The sequence below is a fragment of the Protobothrops mucrosquamatus genome, unplaced genomic scaffold, assembly GCF_001527695.2.
Source record: "Protobothrops mucrosquamatus isolate PMUCROS unplaced genomic scaffold, P.Mucros_1.0 scaffold386, whole genome shotgun sequence".
Taxonomy (NCBI): domain Eukaryota; kingdom Metazoa; phylum Chordata; class Lepidosauria; order Squamata; family Viperidae; genus Protobothrops; species Protobothrops mucrosquamatus.
Genome location: NW_015386718.1, coordinates 534,556 through 556,702, shown reverse-complemented (window position 1 = coordinate 556,702; position 22,147 = coordinate 534,556). Strand labels below are relative to the sequence as shown.

At 38.0% G+C, this 22,147-nt stretch overlaps 1 protein-coding gene across 1 annotated transcript in view; it reads left to right on the top strand.

Moving 5' to 3' along the window:
- Nucleotides 1-922: 922 nt before the first annotated feature.
- LOC107287414 (PQ-loop repeat-containing protein 1-like) overlaps nt 923-22,147 on the top strand; it is a 50,772-nt gene continuing 29,547 nt past the window's right edge. Inside the window, exons 1-3 of the mRNA XM_015815927.1 lie at nt 923-1,089; nt 2,932-3,065; nt 5,498-5,551. Of these exons, the coding sequence (XP_015671413.1) occupies nt 923-1,089; nt 2,932-3,065; nt 5,498-5,551 (355 nt within the window). The remainder of the gene's footprint in view (nt 1,090-2,931; nt 3,066-5,497; nt 5,552-22,147) is intronic.

Sequence of the window (22,147 nt, the reverse complement as noted above, 5' to 3'; positions counted from 1 at the left end):
TGTCAAGTCAATGTCAACTTTTAGCAACCACATTCATCTTCTCTGATGAACTACCCCTAACCTGGTCCTTCAGTTGTTTCAATGCTGCAGCTAACATGGAAACTAAGCAAGGAGAGAAGCAACCTAGAACTAAGGAGAAATTTCGTGACAGAACAATTAATTAGAGGAACAACTTGCCTCTAGAAGTTGTGAATACTCTAACACAGGAAGTTTGTGAGAAGAGATTGGACCATTTGTCTGAAACCATATAGAGTTTCCTGCCTGAGCAGGGGATTGGACTACGGTAGAAGACTTCCAAGGTCCCTTCCAACTCTGTTTTCTATTATATTCTATCACCAGTGTAAATGAGTCCATCCAGTTTGCTGGTGGTCATCCTCTTCTTCTCTTTTGTCTTACCTTTCCCAGCATAAGAGTCTTGTTCAGAAGGCTAAGGCTTTACATAGTGTGTCCAAAATATGATAATTTGAGCCTCGTCATTTGCACCTTGAGTGAGAAAACTGGATTGATTTGTTTGGTGATCCATTTTCTATTTTCAGGAGTCTTCCAAAACCAAACTTCAAAAGTGTCATCTTTCTATCCTTCTTTCAAGACAAACTTTTGCTTCCATAGTTTGACACAAAGAACACCATTAATATACAGTACTCAATCTGCTCTTATAGTCTCCTCTTTCTCATCTTACAAAAGAAATCCTCAAGAATTAAAAAGTATTAGAAGTTAATGATAATAATCAATCATAGTTTAGCCCATATAAAAATAGTTTTGAATTCTTTTTGGTGAGAAATATTTCTTGGATCAAATACTTTGGCCACCAAATGAGAAGAGAAAAGCTCATTGGAAAAGTCCTTGATGTTGGGGAAAAATTGAAGGCAAAAGGAGAAGGGGATGGCAGAAGATGAGATGGTTAGATAGTGTCATTGACGCAATGAACATGAATTTAGGCAAACTCCGGAAAACACTGAAAGACAGGGGGACCTGGCTTGCTATGGTCCATGGAGTTGCAAAAAGTCAGACACAACTTAGTGACTTCACAACAACAAACAATTTCTTGGCTACAGCTATCTTTTATCTGTTGGATTTCACCCCTTGGGGGTAATACTTAGCCCAAACATAGAAGGAGTTGGGAAAGCTTTTGACTGTGGGATATTATGCAATATTGCATAATATCCATGTCTCAAGAACAAAGGGAATTGTCAGGAAGCTCTCACATATGTTGGATAAACGTGGTTCATATAGTCTGCAGTTGAAAGGAAAGATTCCATCATGGACACTTGGAGATTCCCTTAAAACTCAGACAAGATAGTCCCAATGTACTTAGTAAAACGTCTGTAAGCACTCCTGCTGAATTCTCTCCATGTTTCCAATTGACTGATTAATACATATGAAATTACAGATGTCCAAAAGCAAGAGACGCTGTGAGAGACAAGGTATGATCTGGTGGCTTCAAACTTTCCTAAAAGGAAGAATAGGCTATATAAATGTTTATACATAAACATAACCCTAAACAGTAAATCTTGAACCATTGGAACAATTCCACTGGTGAAGTTAGTTATGTTGTGAAACCCAGACATTTCAGTGAAGGCTTTTGTTAGGATAATAATGAAAAATATTCTGCTCATCATAGATTCCGATACTAAAGATCTCTTCCTTTTCCCCTTTCTCATCAGCCCAGGAAACAAATCTTTCTGGGTGACACCTTCCTGATAATTTATTAAAATCCCCCCTTCCCAGTGCTCTCAACCACTCAGCATATTAGAAGAGAACATGTTTCTCTCCTTTTTCTTGCTTTCTCTCTCTTTTCCTTTTGTTTTTATCCAGAGGACACCAGCAACTCTCCTTTTGCTTTTTGTTTTTTTTTATTCCAAACGTTGGATAGTACAAACAGCTCAGAGTTGCAAATGCAAGCGAATTCTTTCTCCCTGTTTTGTCCAGAAACTTTTTGCGGTGCAAAAGGTGCGTGCCTTTAGGATATTTGCATGTGTGTATGTGAAAATGCTGCATTTGCTAAGCTTTCTCTTTTTGCTATGGCAATAAGCCAGGATACTAAATTCACCACTGCCTTTCCTGGAACACACTTTGGCTCCCTGAACTGAATGACCCAAAGACAGTTAAGATCTTTTATGTTTATCAGCAAACTTGCAAGCACAAGTGTTAAATACCAAGTGAGTCTTTTATTGCTTTGTGTGCTATTAGCCCCCAGTGTTCTTTAAACAGTATTTCTTAATTATTGATTATAATTTCATTTTTGGATTGTCTGAACGCATGCCTTATTAATCACCTGCAAAGTTAAGGCCATTGGAATTGGTGCTGAACGAAGCCTAGTTGGTTACACTTGCCATACTGCAAATGAATATGGCTAAGTTAAAAATGATAGTATATATGAATATTAAGTATTAATTTAAGATATTTGAATGTGTTTTGTGAAGCTGTTACATGTGTATGATTTTATTAATGATCTGTAAATGCTTAGGAGGAGAAGGGATCTCCCTCTAGTGGTTTTACTGGGAGAAACTGATTTTCTGGGCATAGATTTAGGTTCATTGGCAAAAAGTTTGTATTTAAAATTAAGAATCTCCAGTACCACTATTTTATAATTTTTTTCTCCAATATGTAAAAAAGTTAGTCTTGATTTGCTAATTTTGTTCTCCATTATTTGTTATATTTTTCTACAATTACCCAGAACAATTTATTTGGCATCTTATGTGACTTTGTCAGAAGATTCTCTAGTTATAGATTTATATGCTAGCTCCCTACCAAGATTTAAGATGGTGATCGGTTCTTGGAACAATTTGATAATCAGAAAATTAATTTATATCCAATCTGAATTTTGTTTTATGAAAGTGTCTTTTTTTCCCTTTTAGTGCTTGCACTTTATATTTCAACTATTAAGATTTTGGCTGTTAAACCACTTGATATCTCTTTTTCTTCTTTTAGGTTTGGGAGACATTTTGAGTCACCTTTACTATTGCAAAGCATTATAATGATAGCCACAATGTTATTGATGCTGAAATTGTGCACTGAAGTACGTGTGGCCAATGAGTTGAATATAAAACGACGTTCCTTTTCAGGTTGGTTGAAATCATTGCGTATTGATTCTGTAATACATTATTTCTCCTCTCTTTTCTTTGGCTCCATTATATTTTGGCAAAACTCTGTTTTGATAATCTAACACACAAAGAGCATTCCAATTAAGGAAATGTAATTTATTTTGAAAGCATTTACTTTTATTTGTGTGTGTATGAATATGCTAAATCCTAATCAAAGCAATTCTCAAACAGTGATCCTATTTATTGGAGTAGTGAACTACAGAAATGGCTTCTGTTGTTCTCTTTTGCAAAATTGTAGACGAAAGATCATTCTTTCCCAGATTGTTATTATATACTCATATGCTTCTTGGTGTCTCATTCATTGCTCTAATGTCATGTGATATCCACTTGAAATATCATTTTGTACTCGTTCTGCTCAGAAGCGTAACATTCCATCATTTTATGGATCAGTCCTACCATCTATCATGAATGTGGTGGTGATAACAAACACTGTGACATATAGATGAATTGTGGGACAAGCTAGTCAGCACTCTTATCTCTTAGAGGTTCAAATGGCTTCCATCAAGTTATGTGTGACCTTCAAATACAAAATGTGGGAATAGGGTATGACTATCACATGCATATATATTTCCGTTGCAGTACAACAAATATTCTACAGTTTTCTCATACTTCAGCTTTTGTAAATGTTCCTTTTTCATTTTGTGATGATAAGAAAGTTGGTTGATAACAGAAATGAGAGAAAAAGCTGATGTCATGAGCCCATGAAATATGTATATAATTTACAGATCTACGCACGCTTATTTTCCCCTCCTCCTCAATTCAGATATACCAGTGTTTTTCAAACTTGGAAGCCATTAAGATGTGTGGACTTCAACTCCCAGAATTCCCAGGTGGCATGCTGGCTAGGGAATTCTGGAAGTCCAAACATCTTAAAGTGCGATATGGCAATGCAAAGAAGGCAGACTTGCTAGATTTCCTTCCTGTCTGTCCATCCATATGTCTATTCACCTTATTAATTCTCCTAAATCCATATTTGTCCTTTTCTGATTGGATGGGTTAGCTTCAGTGTATATATATAAAACCAAGTTCCTTCACTCATGCAGCTAATTCTGGGAGGAAATTACGGTAATGATTTTCACATTGCCTAATACTGACATAATGTGTTACATGAAACAAATCTTAATGGGAAAATCTTAGAGGATCTATAAACAGTCTGTTTTGTGCTGGTTGGAATATTTGTTAAATTGTTGCGAATTATTGAGCCTTTTCATAAACTTTTAATCAAAGATTTGTTTTAAGATCTAGTCTCCTCTTTGCTTTTCAGTCAATATTGAGCCTTCACTGTTGAATTTTCTTCTTGAGTCATCTGTTTTATGACCCAATCTGTAGCTCAAAGCTCTTTAATTTATATATTTCTGGTCTATTCTTATATGAAACTTGTTCTGCTTAAGAAGGGTAATTCACTCAAATGTATCCTCCTTATTATTACCTTAGTAAGCAGCGTACATTGGAGTGTTTTCTGAAATGTCATTTTCTAATTTTAATGCAAGAAATTTTTTCTCATGTTCTTGTACGATTTAAATACCGAGTTCTATGAATTAATGGCCTGAAATATCCAAAAACCTGTTTTGATAGTATGTATTGTTGGCTTTTTATTTTGAATTCATGCTTTTTATTTTTATACATGAATTTGTAAATGTGAATGTTTGGGTTTAGTATATGTTTAAGAGATACACATATGTGGCGATCAAAGGCAATTTATTTACTTTGTTTCAATATCCATATATCAATTTCCTAGATTTGCAAAATTTAGAATTGTTTTGAACAGAATTTAACTGTTTTTATCAAACAATAGATCTTGTTGGCTACAAAGAATGAAAATAATTGCTGGTTTTGTAGTTTTGTACCACTTTGGATAAGTGAATATAGCTTAAAATTTTATTTGTTATTCATATTGTAATTCAATTATTGGCATTTAAGATAAGCTTGTTGTACATATTTATCTCTTGAATTATTGTAAAGCATCATTTATCGTCTGAGATGAGCTCTTACATGCTGTTTTGATTTATTTAAGCTAAACCTTTGCTTAATTTTTTTTTTCACAATCCTCTTAGCGAAAAAATGTAAAGCGGTGTAAAATAGATAACTAATATAATTGCTTGATACTGATCTATGCATTCAATATTTGCTTAAGCTATGGTTCTTGTCCTTTATGTTTTCTAAATGATTTTTCTGTTTTTCTCAATTTTGGGGAGTACAGTATGAATGCCTAATATCAGAATCCAGCGAATTAAATTGCTTTTTTTTTTAAATATAAAAGAGCATTCTAGCGTGATGACTGCCATGAAGCTGTCTTAACTTTAAGCTAATTTAGAGCACTTTCACAGCTTGCTATTATGAGGAGTCAAACTATTTTGTTTTGTCTTTGCTTTCTCTTCAACATTTTAATATAGCTGCAGATAGTAAGGATGAAGAAATCAAAACAGCTCCCAAGAGAATCTTTCTAGGTATGTACTTTAGAAAACCCTTGTTGCATGAGGGTGCCATTGAAACACCATCTGTTCTCCACTCCTTTTTTGTGTTTGCTTGGGATTTTTTTTTTTTTTGACATTTTGGAAACGCATGCATGCTTATCATTTCTAAGAAGAAACTATCCATGCCGCATCTTTTTAACAGCAACATCTTCATTTGGGTTTTATCGCTAAGGGAAAAGGCACTTTCAATTTTACCCCTTATGTGTTTCCCATATATTTTTTTTCTCCTGTTAGTTCCATGACTAGATTTGACATTATAGGATTTATCCTCTTAAATTTACTTTATTCATCGTGTTTCACTCAATAATTTGTGTTTCATTCAACAGTTTGTGACAATTGGATGGGATTGTGTGTGTGTGTGTGTGTGTGTGAACAATATACAGACACATTTAAAGTATTTGCATGCATGAGTGTGCACGTGTATGTATTTTATGAATCAATGCACTGCAAAATGAAAGTCTCCTTTGAAGGTTATGGGCTAACCCAGGGGTAGGCAACCTGGGCTCTTTTATGACTCATGGACTTCAACTCCCAGAATTCCTCAGTCAGCTATGAAGGTTATGGGCTAACCTATCACAATGGTGCATTGTGAGTTGATGGATAGATATTTTTTGACTTCTCAGCCTAGGGATAAGAATTGGTTCAAAACCATCCAGCTGGCTTTTGTACTTAAGAAAGGACCAGAGCCCGGATTTCCCACTCCTGTTAAAGTTTCCATTGGTTTAGTTTTAGTTTTAGGTTTTTTTAATTCTTTATTTAAATAATGATACATAATCAGTGCTTTCTCTAAGCTGGAGTGTTGTTTTCCCAACCAGCTGAGCATTATAAAAACTATTGTGTGGAAACTGCAAGTAGTAAATTGTAAATAATAATTGTCATCTTGAAATAATCATATTAAAATGCACATGTGGCTGTTTTCAAATATCAGACACACAAGTAGTCCTCGACTTACAGCAGTTCATTTAGTGACTGAAGTTACAACGGCACTGAAAAAAGTTACTTATGACCACTTTTCACACTGTTATAGCATCCCCATGATCACGTGATTAAAATTCAGTGGCTTGGCAACTGCCTCATATTTATGACGGTTGAAGTGTCCCAGAGTCATGTGATCACTTTTTGCGATCTTTCTGACAAGCAAAGTCAATGGGGAAGTCAGACTCACTTAACAACCATGTTGCTAACTTAACAACTGCCGTGATTCACTTAACAAGTGTAGCAAGAAAGGTAAAAAAAATGGGGCAAAACTCACTTAACAAATGTCTTGCGAAGCAACAGAAATGTTGAGCTCCATTGTGGTCATAGGTTGAGGACTTCCTGTACAGTGGTCTGGTTGTTCAAAGGTATGGTTTCTTGGCTTATATTTCACTTGTTTGTTGATTACATGTATTGATTATCTCTTAGCTTCTGAGTGCTGATTAAAGGTCTGATCTTCATATATCAAGCGTGGTATGGCTTAGTGCCACTAGAATTTTCCAGACTATTCATGCCAGAAGAAGCAGTTGGTTGCCCTCCATTTTGGGAAGGTTAGAAGGCCATAGCTAGAAGTACTGACTTCCAGGGATGGAAAAATGATGCCTTTGGAGATTTGTCTTTACTCAGCATTGTGTTGCCATGTGGAAGAAACTGAATACAGAACTCTTCCAAAGGGGTTTTCGGACAATACTTGGTGAATCATTGTTGAAAAAGATGCCACAAGAAATGACTCCTTGAAATGTAGCTTTTCTGAAAGGGATTTTGGATACCGTGTAATGTGTGATGCTTTCCAGATGTGCTAGATAGTAACTTATAATGGCCTCATGGACTCAGAGGTTTGGGAGAACTATAGAATATTTGGTTTATATAAAGGGTCGCCAAGGCCAGGGCCGAGCTGCAGCCATTCAGAATCGGGCCCCAGAAGTGGCGGGTGAGTGTGTTCATACGCATGCACACCTGTGTTTGTGAAAGTGGTGCGCATGCACACGAAATCACCCCCTCTTCTCCCCACACTGTTGCTGCCGCCACTGCCACCAGTCCACCAAGCCAGAAAGGTTGGAGACCGCTGGTTTATATAAATTGAAGGAGAGTAAAAATGATAGATTATTTGAAATAGTCATTTGGCATTAACTTCAGAGCAGAAACTGAACCTCTTCCCTTTCAGCTGTCCAGAAAACTACTTATTGTCCTTAATTGTCTCCATCATCACTACCAAGAAGAGCAGTACAAAGCTTTTATCTAAATGCTTTATTCAGAAATCTAATTGTTATAATGCCAGGCAGCAGCTACAGTATCTCTTTTTCAAATAGAAACAAAATACTGGTCAGGCTTATCTATGCAAGAGTAATAGATAAAAATGAATTCCAGTGCAGATTACTGTTCTCATTAAGCCTTTGGCTTATTTACAGAGCTAATTAAAAAAACTGATGAATTGTTGGTCTTAGTCATTTAATTTCTCTAAGAAAGAATATTCAGCTAAATAGCGTTTGATGTATTATCTTAAAAGAATCTTTCTCTAAATCAAGAGACAGTGCACAAACTTCTTATTGTAGAGTTGTTAGCACCTGAGTAAGTTGTTCTGTGTTAATGCTATAATGGGTTAGTTGCATTTTTGTTTGATGGCTAAACATGATTCATCTAATAAAGCTGTGCTTTGTTCTCAATTAGCTTTTTAAATGGGTTCTAACTTAAATTTAACCCAGATGCTGACTAGTGTGCTTTGTAATCCTTACTCAGCAGTGCCAGTGGTTGAGATTATAGAATCAAGGTTAGGAACTGTTAATTTAGGTAGTTGTTCTGTCAAGTCTTTAGCTTTTAAAGCTAATTTCCTTTTTACATGAATGGAGAACAAGTACTTGTTTGATGTCTCTTGTTTTGTTGTCATCATGCTTTGAAGTTACTATATTTTTATGATTTGGCTAGTTTGATTTTTTTTCTACTTAGTTTTTCTGTTTAGTGTTTAGTATCCTGCTTTATGCTACATGGTAGTAATATTGATATACAACATTTTTTTTCCAGTTGTATACACTCTGGGGAGTTTCAAATCTGGTAATGATCATCACCAAAAGATAGATACCTTCTGCTTCATTTGGGATCTGTACATAATAGAAGTGTATAAAGAGATACTTCACAATATATGGGAGTGCAAACGAAGCTCCTCTCTCATCTCATTGTTAAAACTGCATATTTTGCATGCATAGTTGATTTGAAATCTGCTTTGGCTGGGTCTGTGTGCACATACACGCACAGCCATTTCTTTCTCGTTCATGCAGAAACACTCAGGAACAGCTTCCAAAGCAACCTCATATAGGAGCCACATAAGGAACATGACTGCTTTAATGACTGAAGGAGAAGAGCTTCATTTGTAGTCCTGCACTTAAAAAAATCTGTTTATTACAGCCATAAGGCCAGACATAATCAAAATGTAACAACAGTGACAATTTTACTTCCATATTTACAGAATATAAAACCATCAAACAATCAATGTAATATAATCCGAAATTCTCAAAATAAAACATTATATTAAAATTTTCCAGACCTTGATAATGGTGTGGCGTATTGTGCAAATGGTGGCACAAAATTGGGCAACCTGAATTGATATTTTCGGATCCTTATCCGAAAGTAGCAACTTTAGATAAAATTCATATCCCCTACCTGGAAACCTCTTCAATATCGGATATATAAGAATCTGTCTAGAGTCTTTATATAAAGAACAATGAAGCAGCATGTGGTTTAGGGTTTCTATAGAGCCATCACCACATGGACACAACCGAAGGTGCATAGGAATGCCCTTAAACCGTCCAAAAAGGACTGCCGAGGGCAACGCATCCAGCCTGGCTAAGGTGAAAGCTTTACGAACTTTCAAAATTGTAATGGAAAATAGATAAGAAGCTGGGAAGAATCCTTCTGGAAGCAGAGTCCTGCACATTTCAAAGCACCTCTTGAATTAGGGATGTATAAAATTTTGCCGCACAAGCATTTCATATGCAGAACAACTATTCTGGATGGTCTGTATCTAGACTGAAACTCACAAACTTGTGTTTTGGGGGGTTGGGGGAGAAAGGGAACAGGCCAAGGACATTAACATGGCTGAGTGGAGATAAGGAAAAGAATGCTGGGACGATAGGCGGCAGATGGCTGGTTCAGTATGCTACTCTTGAATGCAAGACATTGGTACCGTAGCTAAAGAAGAGATAAAGCAGTGGTTCTCAACCTTTTTAATGCCGCGACCCCAACCGGTCGTAAGTCGAGGACTAAACCGGTCGTAAGTTGAGGACTAAACCGGTCGTAAGTCGAGGACTACCCAACCGGTTGTAAGTTGAGGACTTTCCCTGCCCAGGAGCGCCGCACATGCGTGGTTCCGCCCCCTGCGCCGGCCGAGGCGTAGCTGGCAAGCGGCAGAGACGGAGCAGGCCGACCACCAGCTGGCCCAGCCCAAGGGAGGTAAGGCACCCGCCGGAAAAGGGGGAAAAATGGCGGACAAAAAAATGGCGGACAGCCTTGCTTGGCGACCCCCGTGAAATGGTCGATCGACCCGAAATGGGGTCCCGACCCACAGGTTGAGAACCACTGAGATAAAGGGAGAAAAGAAAAAGGAAAAAATCAGCAGATGAGGTGTAGCCCAAGCCGCGAAGAGACGAGAGGGATGAGATGTACTGACTGTGTCATCTTTGCCTGAAGATTTTGGCTGAAGCAGAATAAACAAAATATGTCAGAGTGCTGTTCTGCTGAACTGTAGCCCAGCTGGAATATTTTGGAAAAAATTCCAAAATACACCATTTTGGCCACTGCCAACCTGGCACAATATTTTTGACCATAAGGATTTGTTATGTGGTAATATTAACATTTATTATTATAGCGATGATGGTATATTTATTTTTTCTAATAAAAAATAGGAAATTTTTAGGAAATTATTTTTCTAATATTTCCTATAGTAGGATTATTGCTGCATATTCACCTGGGGAGAAAATTACTGTTGCTGTTATCAGTTCAGATCAGATACATAGATGCTAAATTGAAATGGTAAAGATGGTCTTTTTTTTTTAACAACTTGCTATTTTTTTGGGGGGGGGGGAAGCCATTCTTATTTAAAGCCAGCCAGGTGGTTTCTTCTAGCTTTTCCTGTATTTGACATTTCACTGCCCCACACTTCCTATAACAATGTCCTTTCATTCTTCCTTCCCATCTGTTAAAATTACCAGCCAGTTTCCAATTATGAATGTTAATCTAATTATCATTTTGCATAGATTAATATGAGTTTGCCTACCTAGAGGAAATCTTATTTAAAAATGCAAGATTAAATATAAATATCTTAATTGGTTGGTGTATGAATATTTCAGTACTGTTGCCCTATTTTGCAGGGTCCTACTTTCACTAATGGTAGAATCTAGTCTGTCTCTGTAACTATTGTATTTTCCATTCCTTATTGCTCTGAAGGAAACCAGTTTAAACAGTACGAGTCAGAATTGTGATTTTTCTAACAGAGTTCTGTTAAATTGAACTAGGACTCTTTCAATTATAGGATACAATTTTTGTCTTTGGTATCCAATGCTGTGATTTTGCTCAGCATGCGGTTCTTTGAGGTTTCATTCTAGCTTTTAATTGTATGGAGTTTGCATCTTGAAACTGGAAGAAGAAAGAGATGATTTAAAAAGGGAGTGGAATGAAAACATATTCTGTTTTAGTGTTCCCCAGATTAGAATTACATCTCCCCAAGCCACCAATGGAATTGTTTATTGATTATTCAGACTGGAAGTGTTACTCTTAGAGTGCTCTATGATTGGGTACCCTGCCTTAACTTATTGTTCTTTATCATTTTTTTTCTCTTGAAACTTCAGCTGTGTAAGTAAAATGTGATATTGGATCAGTGATAATATTCAGCAAGGATTATCTTTGCCCATTTAAAGTAAAGAGGACAAACATTGTATATTTATAATAGTGATAAAGTAAGGTATCACAGGTACAAGTGTTATCACAGTTTTCTTAGTTGTGGTAAGGTCATGGCCATTGGCTATAGCAGGGAAGTTCAAGTATGAAGCCCCTAATTAATTTCCCCTCTGAGTTGACGTTGTGTACATGACCAACCTAAGAATTTAGGTAAGTACAAGAAGGTCCAAAAACATTTCTCTAGGTTAAGAAACAGAAGTGAAAAAGAACAGATCTGATTATGCGTGCATGACCCAAAATACTTGTGGCAGGTTTGTGTTTTTGTCTCAAAACAAGCCGTCTATGAAGCAAGTGCAGGCTTGTGCTGGAAAGTGAAATAGTGCAAAACCATGCTTCAAATTGTAAGGCAGGATGAAGGTTTATTAGATTTAAATAAAAGAAACAGAACAACGGGAACTGAAAGAAAACATAATGATCCATAAGAATAAGAATCAAACAAAGCCGCAAGCCCAACAAACAAAAGTGAGAGAAACAAGAGGTATTTACAGAAGATAATCTACAATGTTGGAATTCAGTAATAAGCTGTCGGAGAAGGCCCTCTGAGTTTGCAAGGAAGAAACAAAAGGCTGGGCTAGACAGAAGATGAGAGGTTGGACAGCTGAATAGCAGCACAATGCAATTGCTATCTACAAAAAGACAAAGAAGATGACTTCTTACTATGAGGAACAAATATGTGCTGTCTGGATTCACTGCTCATGAAGTACAGTTGGGAGCAGAGCCGAGAATGAGAGAAAATTGCTATGACTCATTAAGCCGATTGACATATATCCAGTGGTGGGATTCAAATATGTGAACAACCGGTTCTCTGTGTGGATGCTGCTTCCGGAAGTCCATTCTGGGCCTGGGCAACAAAAAATTAGCTACCGGTTCTGCCGAAGTGGTGCAAACTGGCTGAATCCCACCATTGCATATATCCCTTCCTGCTCTTTTATATCAGAACAAGTGATAACTATCAAGATCAGTTTTAACCACATCTTGGACTGTGAAGAAAACTGGAATATTTGAGAGCTTGGTAGGTATTTTCATACATTCTTCAATTAATGAAAGATGATGGAGAGGGAAAGAAGAATTTTGAAAATGATTTGTTAAAGTAGTATTTCCTGAACGGGGCAACTTTAAGATGTGTAGATTTCAATTTCCAGAATTCTGGGAGTTGAAGTCCACAGATTTTAAAGTTGCCAAATTTGAAAAACACTGTGTTAGAGCAGTGGTTCCTTAGGAGAGATTGGATATCTGCTGTGCTTGGCCAAATCATGTGCAACCTGGTCAGAAGGACCTTACATTGAATTTTGGAAAATCTATAAACAAGAATGAATGAAGAGTGAATGGAAATAACTATACTAGAACTTATTAAATGGTTCAGTGAAAAATTGGGAAAAAGCATTAATTCAGTGAAAAATCAGGAAAAAGCATTAATTCATAAAGTTCACTGCCTTAATTATCTACATACTCAAGTTTGGATTATAGAAATTAAATGGAATGAGCTTGGATTTTTATTATAGGGCAATAAATAATTTAAAGGTATAGTTGAGACCTGGTAGGATGACAAATGTTCTACATACAGTACAGGACTTGCTGAAGAAGAAATAGCAATAGAAAAGAAGAAAGAATTGCACTGCATGTTAAAAATATTGGCATTTGTTCAAAAACCCATGGAAATGGATTTGATGGCACTATTGAGAGCATCATAGTTAAAATATATGAAAGATGGAATACAAATAGCACTGTTGTTACTGGTAGTATCCATTTCCAACTTTTCAGGAAGGAAAAGTTGGACAGTTTCCAAAAGCAAAAGAAGCCTGAAGAAATACTAATGGTGAATTTAATTGGCCTCATCATCTGCTAGGTATCTCTGCCAAGCATGGTCCTTCTGGGAAATTCCTGACCTATGTTGTTGAGAATTTTCTCCTCCAGCCAGTGTAGGAAGACAGAAGGGGATGGACTATCCTAGACTTATTCCTAACAAAGCGGTTTGTTTAATAAAGCGGAAGTAGTGGAAATGTCTGAGAAATAACCATGTAATGCTGTAACGTCTACAGTCTTTCATTATTGGTCATGTAAGCTGGGTCTGATATCAGGCCAAAATATTTGCAGGGCACCAGGTTGCCTAACACTGCTGGATCTCCTTAGCCACTAGGTCAGTGGTGGGATTCAGCTGGTTCGCACCACTTCGGCAGAACCGGTAGCTAATTTTTTGTTGCCCAGGCCCAGAATGGACTTCCAGAAGCGGCATCCACACAGAGAACCGGCTGTTCACATATTTGAATCCCACCACTGCACCAGATCAGGGCTTTTCAACCTTTTCACCCATTTTACCACTTTTAGGATATGGCAATATCCGAGTACCACCAGTCGCCTAGCAAGGTGTCAAAAAACTGATGACCCAAAAAAAAAGAGGAAAAAAGTGATGAAGTGCAGGTAGTCCTCGACTTACAACAGTTCGCTTAGTGACTGTTCGAAGTTACAATGGCACTGAAGAAAGTGCCCCCGAAGCCACAGCCGAGCAAGACACCTGCCTGCCCACCCGGCTGCGCTCTTCCTCCTGTCCGAGGTTTTCATTGTTGTGAGCATTTCTGTTGAGGATTGGCAGCGGGGGTGGGGTGGGGGTGGGTGCTTGGTTTTTATTCCCCCTCCGTCTGCTGGGTGGTTGCAGCAGATTTTGGTCACTTTATATGACCCTGGGACACTGTGACCGTCATAAATATGAATCAGTTGCCAAGCATCTGAATGTAAATCACAAGACCCTGGAGATGCTGCAACATTCCAGCTGATCGGCGCTTCTTCTGGGCTCAGCAGAAGCGCCAGGATCAGCGCCGAGCTCCAGTTGGAGCCTATCGCAGATCCTGGCACTTCCACTGAGCCCTGACAGCCCCGAAGAAGCGCTGATCCTGGCGCTTCCACTGAGCCCTGACAGGCCTGCAGCTCCAGCCGTCTCTCGCTCAGGCTTGTGCGGTGCTGCCACTGATTCAGCTCATTCCCCTCCCCCGCTACTTTTCTAGGATGCTCGCGTACCACCTGCCAGGTGCCAATGTACCACAGGTGGTACCCGTACCACTGGTTGAAAAGCCCTGCACTAGATAATGTAGATACCGTAAGTGTATGGGTTGATCCAGGGGGCGTAATTGTAGATAAAAATATGCATGGATTATGATAGATGTCAGTGATAAAGATTCATACTTTTGGAGATGGACAATTTAGATAAAAAGTTAGTCTGGACAAAAGAGCTTTTATGCCAAGATGAAAACGTTTGAGTACTGTATCTGAAAATGCTACCAAAGCTGCAATTGCTATATTTGAACACTTGAGGGTGCCACTAGATTTTCAAAATATTAACATCAGTCTGTTCCAATTAGATAGAAAAATTCTCAAGTCTTAAGGGAAAGTATGAAGGTGCAGCAAAAAAGCATGTTCTGACAGCTGAGATGTGATTGAATCATTGTCCAGCAAACATTTAGACATGTTAAATGTACTTACAAGCAGCCAGGGGAATGAGAAAAGAAACCGCATTTTTTTTTCTGTATTTGGAACTTTTGAAAGAAAAAGATATTCAATATATAGTGAAAATATCTTAAATGAACATCCATGTGTTTTATAAAATGTGTTTGAAGTGGTTCTGGATATTGGAATTATTTCAAAATCATAATATGACAACAGTGTCAAACAAAAATCTGAAGCTTGTGTGAATAATTTATATTTATTTTACAATGCCTCTAGCCCTGCATTGAACTCAAAGTTGTTCATGGAAAACGACGGGCAGATTTTATATTTTCCATCAGTGAGAGAGAGAGAGAGAGAGAGAGAGAGAGAGAGAGAGAGAGAGAGACTACAGCCCAGGATTTGCTTTGAAGTGTACTGTAGACTCAGAAAAAAACAAGGCACCCTGAGAGGAAGTGTTATAATTTCATCCAGCTTGCCTTCTGGTAAATGTGCTTCCTGTCCTCGGGAGCCATTTTTTGAGAATGATCTATTAACGGTAAAGCCAAATTGGTGCTAGATAAGGGTCAATGGAATTCACGGGGGGGGGAGGCACTGGAGTTAGGTTTCTTGTGGGAATGTAATGACTTCAAACTGATGATGTGCTTGACCCTGCCCTCGGGCTCCGCCTGGTCATCTCTTACCCATTGATTTCAAATAAATACAGTGTATAGTGGGGAGAACAGGCTGTATCTGTTTTTCTTCTACCTGACTTCCTTCAAAGATGATAAGACTGCATCTTCCTAAACCTTCAGTCAACGTCCATGGTGCCTAGAAATCCTAGGTCCTGCAGTTTCTAGGAAACCAGGTTGGAAAGGGTTTGGTGTAAAATGTCTGCCTTTGCACGGATTGTAGATGTTCCCATTACTCTACTATTCTGGGACAAAATATGACTTGGTTTTCTAATTTGATTTAAGAACACTGTAGAGAGCTTAAACCTTTTTAAATGGGAAAAATTCTTCAAGGAACAAACATTTGTAATACAGGTACATGGCGTGATATGATAAATGAAAGTCGGTGGCTTTGACTATAAATATCCATCCATTCATTAAAAAAAAAGCTCTCCGGGGTTCAGGGATCCTTGCAAAAAAGTTAGCTGGAAGTAGCTTTGGTGAGAAAGGCAGAATAAATCTCTGCTTGATTTTCTTTGAACTCCCCTTTCCCCCAGAGCAGGAATGTCATACAATTTATTTAGAGTATGCAACTTTATACAATTTGGTGCCATCCAGATATTTTGCACAGATGCCCCGTAATTCCCAACTAGTATGACCCATAGCCATGAGGACATTATCATCCTGACTAAGCTTTAATTATTATGTATACTTATAGTGGTTGTGGATGGAGAGCTACATAAATGATTTAGCAGTGTGATTTTTTATACTCGCGTTCTCTCTCTGATTAGTAGCTGACGTTTTGTAGGAAGAACCCTCTTTTTGGAAAGGCGATGTTCTTTTTTAGCTGGGAATCCTGGAATGTTGCAATCTGCTGTTGTCAGCTACTGGACTGGGTTGGGATAAGAGGATTTTCTGTTGCAAGAGCTGATCCACACTCTCCTAGGTACAGCATATATATACAATCCAGGGGGAAATGCAGCCAGATACATACAATGAGATATAGGTTTCTCGATGGATGGGTAGGGACCTAAAGTTTCTATCAGCCAGCAATATATTTTCCTGCATTTGGCTCCTCTCTAGGATCTATTTTACTTTAATACTCAGCAGTATTTAAGAGGTGTTCCCCAACATTTCCCTTATGGTATAAATTTAATAAATAAATAAGAATGGCTTGTGTTGAGGAAAATCCGGGAGCTTTTTGAAAGACTCTCCTACAATAGAATGACAGCACTTCATTCAACTAGGTACCATATTTTATTCTAAAATCTGTTTTTGCCATTGCTTTATGTGGGACTTGGACAAGAGTCAGGTTTAATCAAGTGGAATTGCTGCTTTTTATCTGGTTCAGCACAATTAGGTCATAATTGACCAGAAAGCAAACAGCACTCTCTTAGGAAATGTAGCATTCATTTAGCATCATGCAAGTGGATTTTTGCTTGCCTGATGGGATTTCTCTTTCCTGCCGTGCATCCCCAGACCTGTCCTAAAGGATCTCCCAACCTTCCGGAGCAGATTTTGGACACAAATAGAGCAGGTGAAAATTATTAGACATTATTTATACCTCTGGCTATCGTCCAAGCATTACCCCTGGTACTTAGTATGAAAAGAATGTTAAATAATTCAAAGCTCAAATTCATAGGGAGAGATCTGGATGGCAGCAATTTATTAAACTCCTAAATAATGTAAATCAGGGGTCCCAAAGCCTGGGCCATGGGCCAGTACCAGTCCGTGGCCTGTTAGGAACCAGGCCACGCAGCTGAAGATGAGCGGCAGGTGAGCAAAACTCTGCATGCAAGGGTCTAGATTATCTGCTCCTCTTCCCTTCTCCAGTCCATGGAAAAAGTGTCTTCCAAAAAACCTATTTCTGGTGCCAAAAAAGTTGGCAACCTCTGATAAAAAAAAAATGCAAAATTAGCTATGTAATGTTATATATTGGTAAATATGTGTGAAAGGTGCTGAAATGGATCTTACTATTAGTTTAAGGTACCACTATAGATATAATCTAAGGGTCAAAATAGGAATGGTGTCTAAACATTTATTTTGGTTTTTTTTAAAGTTTCTGTTGCTAGTAAAGTATAATTTCAGTGACTGGCCCAAAGTCACCCAACTGGTTTTCAATCTTAAGGGAGGCCTAGAACCAATACAGGTAATCTTGACTTACAACCACAGTTGAGCCCAAAATTTCTGTTAATAAGGAAGGCAGTTCTTAAGTGAGTTGTGCCTCATTTTATCACCTTTTGCCACAGTTGTTAAACGAATTGCTGCATTTGTTAAGTCAGTCATGTGGTCATTAAACAAATCTGGCTTCCGCCATTGACTTTGCTTGTAAGAAGCCTGATGGCAAGGCTACAAATGGTGATCACATGATCTCGGAACAGTGCAACCATTACAGATTCATGCCAGTTGCCAAGCACCTGAATTTTGATCATGTCACTCTTGGAATGCTGCAACAGTTGTGTCAAAAACAACCATTCGCAGTGGTGGGATTCAGCCAGTTCGCACCACTTCGGCCGAACTGGTAGCTAAACTTTTGTTGCTCAGGCCCAGAATGGACTTCCAGAAGCGCATCCACACAAAGAACCGGTTGTTCACATATTTGAATCCCACCACTGACTATATGTCACTGTTTTCGGTGCTGTTGTAACTTCGAGCAGTCACTACCTGTGACTACCTGTAATCTCCTGCTTCCTAGGCCATCACCATTACACCAAACTACCTCTCCAGCTGTGAAAATGGAAAAAAAAAGATAGAAAACAAAAGTTCCTTCTAAGTTGTAGAAGTTTTCTATTCATTCATAGACGTTCATAAATGTTTTTCTTTGATTCCTTCTGTTGCATTATGTTTAGGTATGCATCAGTATTTTTCTATGGTTTGGGCCATATGTTCTCTTCCCAGCAGACCCACAAAAGCTTTTGCACAAACAATAAGTGAAAAGCCTCAGTGGCTTCTTTTAGCTTTTCTTCGCTCTTAAGGTATTTGAAATATCCCGTAGAAAAAGCCTGGAAATAAATTGCATAGGATGTAGTTCTCAGCACACTGACTATTATTATTATTATTGTAATAGCCACCCACTCCCACAGACTTTGGATGGCTTACAAATGCAGAACAATAAATACATACAACCACACGGGCAGCTTGGACCAAAACAAACTACAGCATAACAAATGAATGCCAAAGAAGGTTTTCAGTTTTGCTTCGCATGGAGTCCTCGAAGAAATTATTTCTTGCATATGATTTTGGAAGATGGTTGCAATTACGTTACTTCATGCAGTGCATGGAACAGAAAGTATTCTTTATTCCAGCATCCAATTCCGGTTTTGTCTGCAAAAAAGAAAGTCATAAAGCTTTCTTCTCCCAGGTTTCTCCTCTCCACCCTCACCCAGAAGCAGATGCAGCACAAGAAATTGGTACATAATTCACAAGAAAAGGCAGCCAGGGTTTTTCCCCCTCATTAATTAAAAGGCTTATTCCCCTCTCTCTCTTTTTAAAAAAATGCTGTGTTTGCATTTGCAGCTGTTTTACTTTGCTTCTCAAAAAGTTGGGGGGTGCGGTGAACTCCCAATCATTCCCGAATGCCTTATCTCAGTGGTGGCAAACCTATGGCACGGGTGCCAGAGGCGGCACTCAGAGCCCTCTCTATGGGCACACGTGCCGTCGCCCCAGTCCTAGGCCTTCAGCTGGGTTTTATAAAACCTTTTCACTTTAGACCTCCACCACCGTGTGCAAAACAAAAAAAGGTTCAATCAGTCAATTTCAACTTGGGGGGGAAAAAAAGATCTTGCAAAGTTGGAATTGATTGATTGAACTTTTTAATCCCACCTTGTCTGCCGTTACCACCGCAGCCACGCCCAGCCAATGGGCCACACCCACCAATGGGCCACACCCACCCGGCACCCGACGATGCATAAGTAGGTTTTGGGTTGCAGTTTGGGCACTCGGTCTCTAAAAGGTTTGCCATCACTGCCTTATCTCAACAGACTCTGGTGGTATCTGGGTAGTTATTGAACTCAAAAACTGAAACTTGTACTTATAAAAATAAATAGCAATAGCACTTAAATTATGTATCACTTCATAGTGCTTTACAGCACACTCTCTAAGCGACTTACAGAGTCAGCATATTGACCCCAACAATCTGGGTCTTCATTTTACCGACCACAGAAGGATGGAAGGCTGAGTCAACCTTGAGCTGGTCAGGATTGAACTCCAGGCAGTGGGCAGAGTTAGCCTGTAATACTGCATTCTAACCATTGCTCTTAATGTAGTGGTGTTATTCTACCTTGTTACCCACTTCTTCTTTTTCATTGATTTGGGGAGGAGGGGTAGGTGAGTTATGTTTTAAGAATCTTTGTAAATAGGTCATGATTTCAAGCTTAAAACAACAACAACCCCAAAGAGCAGGGCACTTATTCAGGACCTAGGAAGTGAGTTTTATCAGTATTCCTACATCTTAATATCAGATATATTTGTGTAGCTTTTATGCAGAATACAGTAGTCACTAAAACTAAGGAACTCCAAGATGTACCTTCCTTTTTTTTTTTTTTTTAGCTCTAAGGACTGCTTCATTGCAGAGAATTTAGACCTGTAGCAGCTTGTATTTTCCAAAATATTACAAGAGTCCCATGAAATATTTAAGCCCTGATCTATTTAGAAGCAAGAACTCAATGTGCAAATGACTACTGGAAATCATGAAAACCCACAGTAGTGCTTACTTGCACACTTACATGGGTGTGGGTTATGTTGAATGACAATATTGTAAAGGTTTCTGTAATATTTTTGTTTGCTTCTGAGCATTAGAATCATTTACTCAGGTTATTGGGTCTTATAAGGTTTAAGAAAATTAGAAAGAACGGTAAGAATAAACACCATGGTCTATTTTCTAGGAAATTGCAATTGTAGGTGGTTTTTGTGTGTTTGTAAGATAGACATTGTTAATATTTAAAATAAATACATGTCAAAGGAAGAATTGCTGAAGCAGCAGTAGAATGAAGACAAGTCTATTTTTTCTTCTCATTAAGCTTACTTTTTTTTTACTGTTTTCTGTTGTTTGCTGTCAAATCAATAAAGCCTATGTGTGCAAAATCTTCTGGATTATTTTTGTTTACTCATTAGAAGAAAATAGTTGCAAATGTATAATTCTAAATTACTTTTAGTTCCCTGCAATTTTTCAGAATTGGTGTATTTGATTTTAAAGAATTTGGATTTGGTTAAACATTTAACATCACATTGGGTGGGGGTGTTGCACTTTTGGCATTAGTTTGTGTTATCAGTGAGGCGTGTTCCCACCTACCACCTTTTTAAATATAGTTTTCCTAGATATTTCCTAATTATTTTTCCATTGGCAATGAGGAAGTAGGATCCCTAACGCTGTCATTGGATTAAAAATTATTTGATGGCATCGACTTTTTTCTTTTTCTTAATTCTCCAGCTCTTATAGAAACAGGACAAGCAGTCCTGGTGTGAAGAGTGCTGAATTTGTTGACATCAGTATGCTTGCACAAGGCAGAACATACTGTAATTCACAGAATAAGCCACAGGAGTTCAGATTTTTTAAATTATCTGATAAAATGGGAAGGATTCTGCATGGTCTTTTTTTCAAGTTAAACTGTGAACATTTATTTTTCTGTTTTCATATCAAACCACATGGTAAGGTTAAGATAATCACCTTTTATCACTTGGGCTAGGGCTGGGAGAGCCAGATTTAAATGCACACTCAATCATGAAGTTTTCTGAGATTGGATCAATAATTATCCTCAAAAGGTTATTATGAGGATTAAATAAAGCTGAGAATTATGTAGAGGCAAGCTGATGCCTGCAGATGCCAATTAAACATCATACTCCATTTATCTTAAGTTTGTAAAATGTTCCTTTGCTTTTTTTAAAGGAAGTCTGGCATCCTATAAAATAGCAGTGTCTTGAAATATCTTTATTTTTAGTTATTATTTTCAGTTAACTTCAGAGGCCTATTTTCTGAGGACATCTATATGAAGTCCAGAGGAATTTGCAGAAATGACAATATTGATTGATTTGGTGTAATCAAGCTCCATGTTGACTCTTGCCAATCATTGCTAGATTTTATTCAGGATTTTCTGTTCTCCAAGCTGGTCCTTCCAGTTTTCTAATGCGGTACCTATCACTGCTGTAATTGAATCCATCCACCTTACATCTGGTCATCCTCTATTTCTTTCTGCCTTTCCCAGCATTATAATTTCTTCAGAGAAGTAGTTCTTCGATGATATTAAAACAATACGAATAGGGTAGAAATCTGCTTTCAGCAGGTTAGTTTGAAAGTTAAACGTTTCTTCAAAATTAAGTGAAGGGGGCAGGGAATCTCTGGGATGTCATGTTGTGGTTGTGGCCATGTTGTGGCCATCATGTTTGGGAATTGCAGAGGAACATATAGTGGACTGAGCTGGCACTTTGCTATTTCTGTAGAAAGTATGCATATAAGATGGATTTTGTTTTGTTTTGTAAATTGTTGGAAGATGATTGAAAAAATGTTTCCTGCAAATTAAATAAGGCTTAGAAGCTTAATATTTGAAAAACTGATACACCTAGTGCC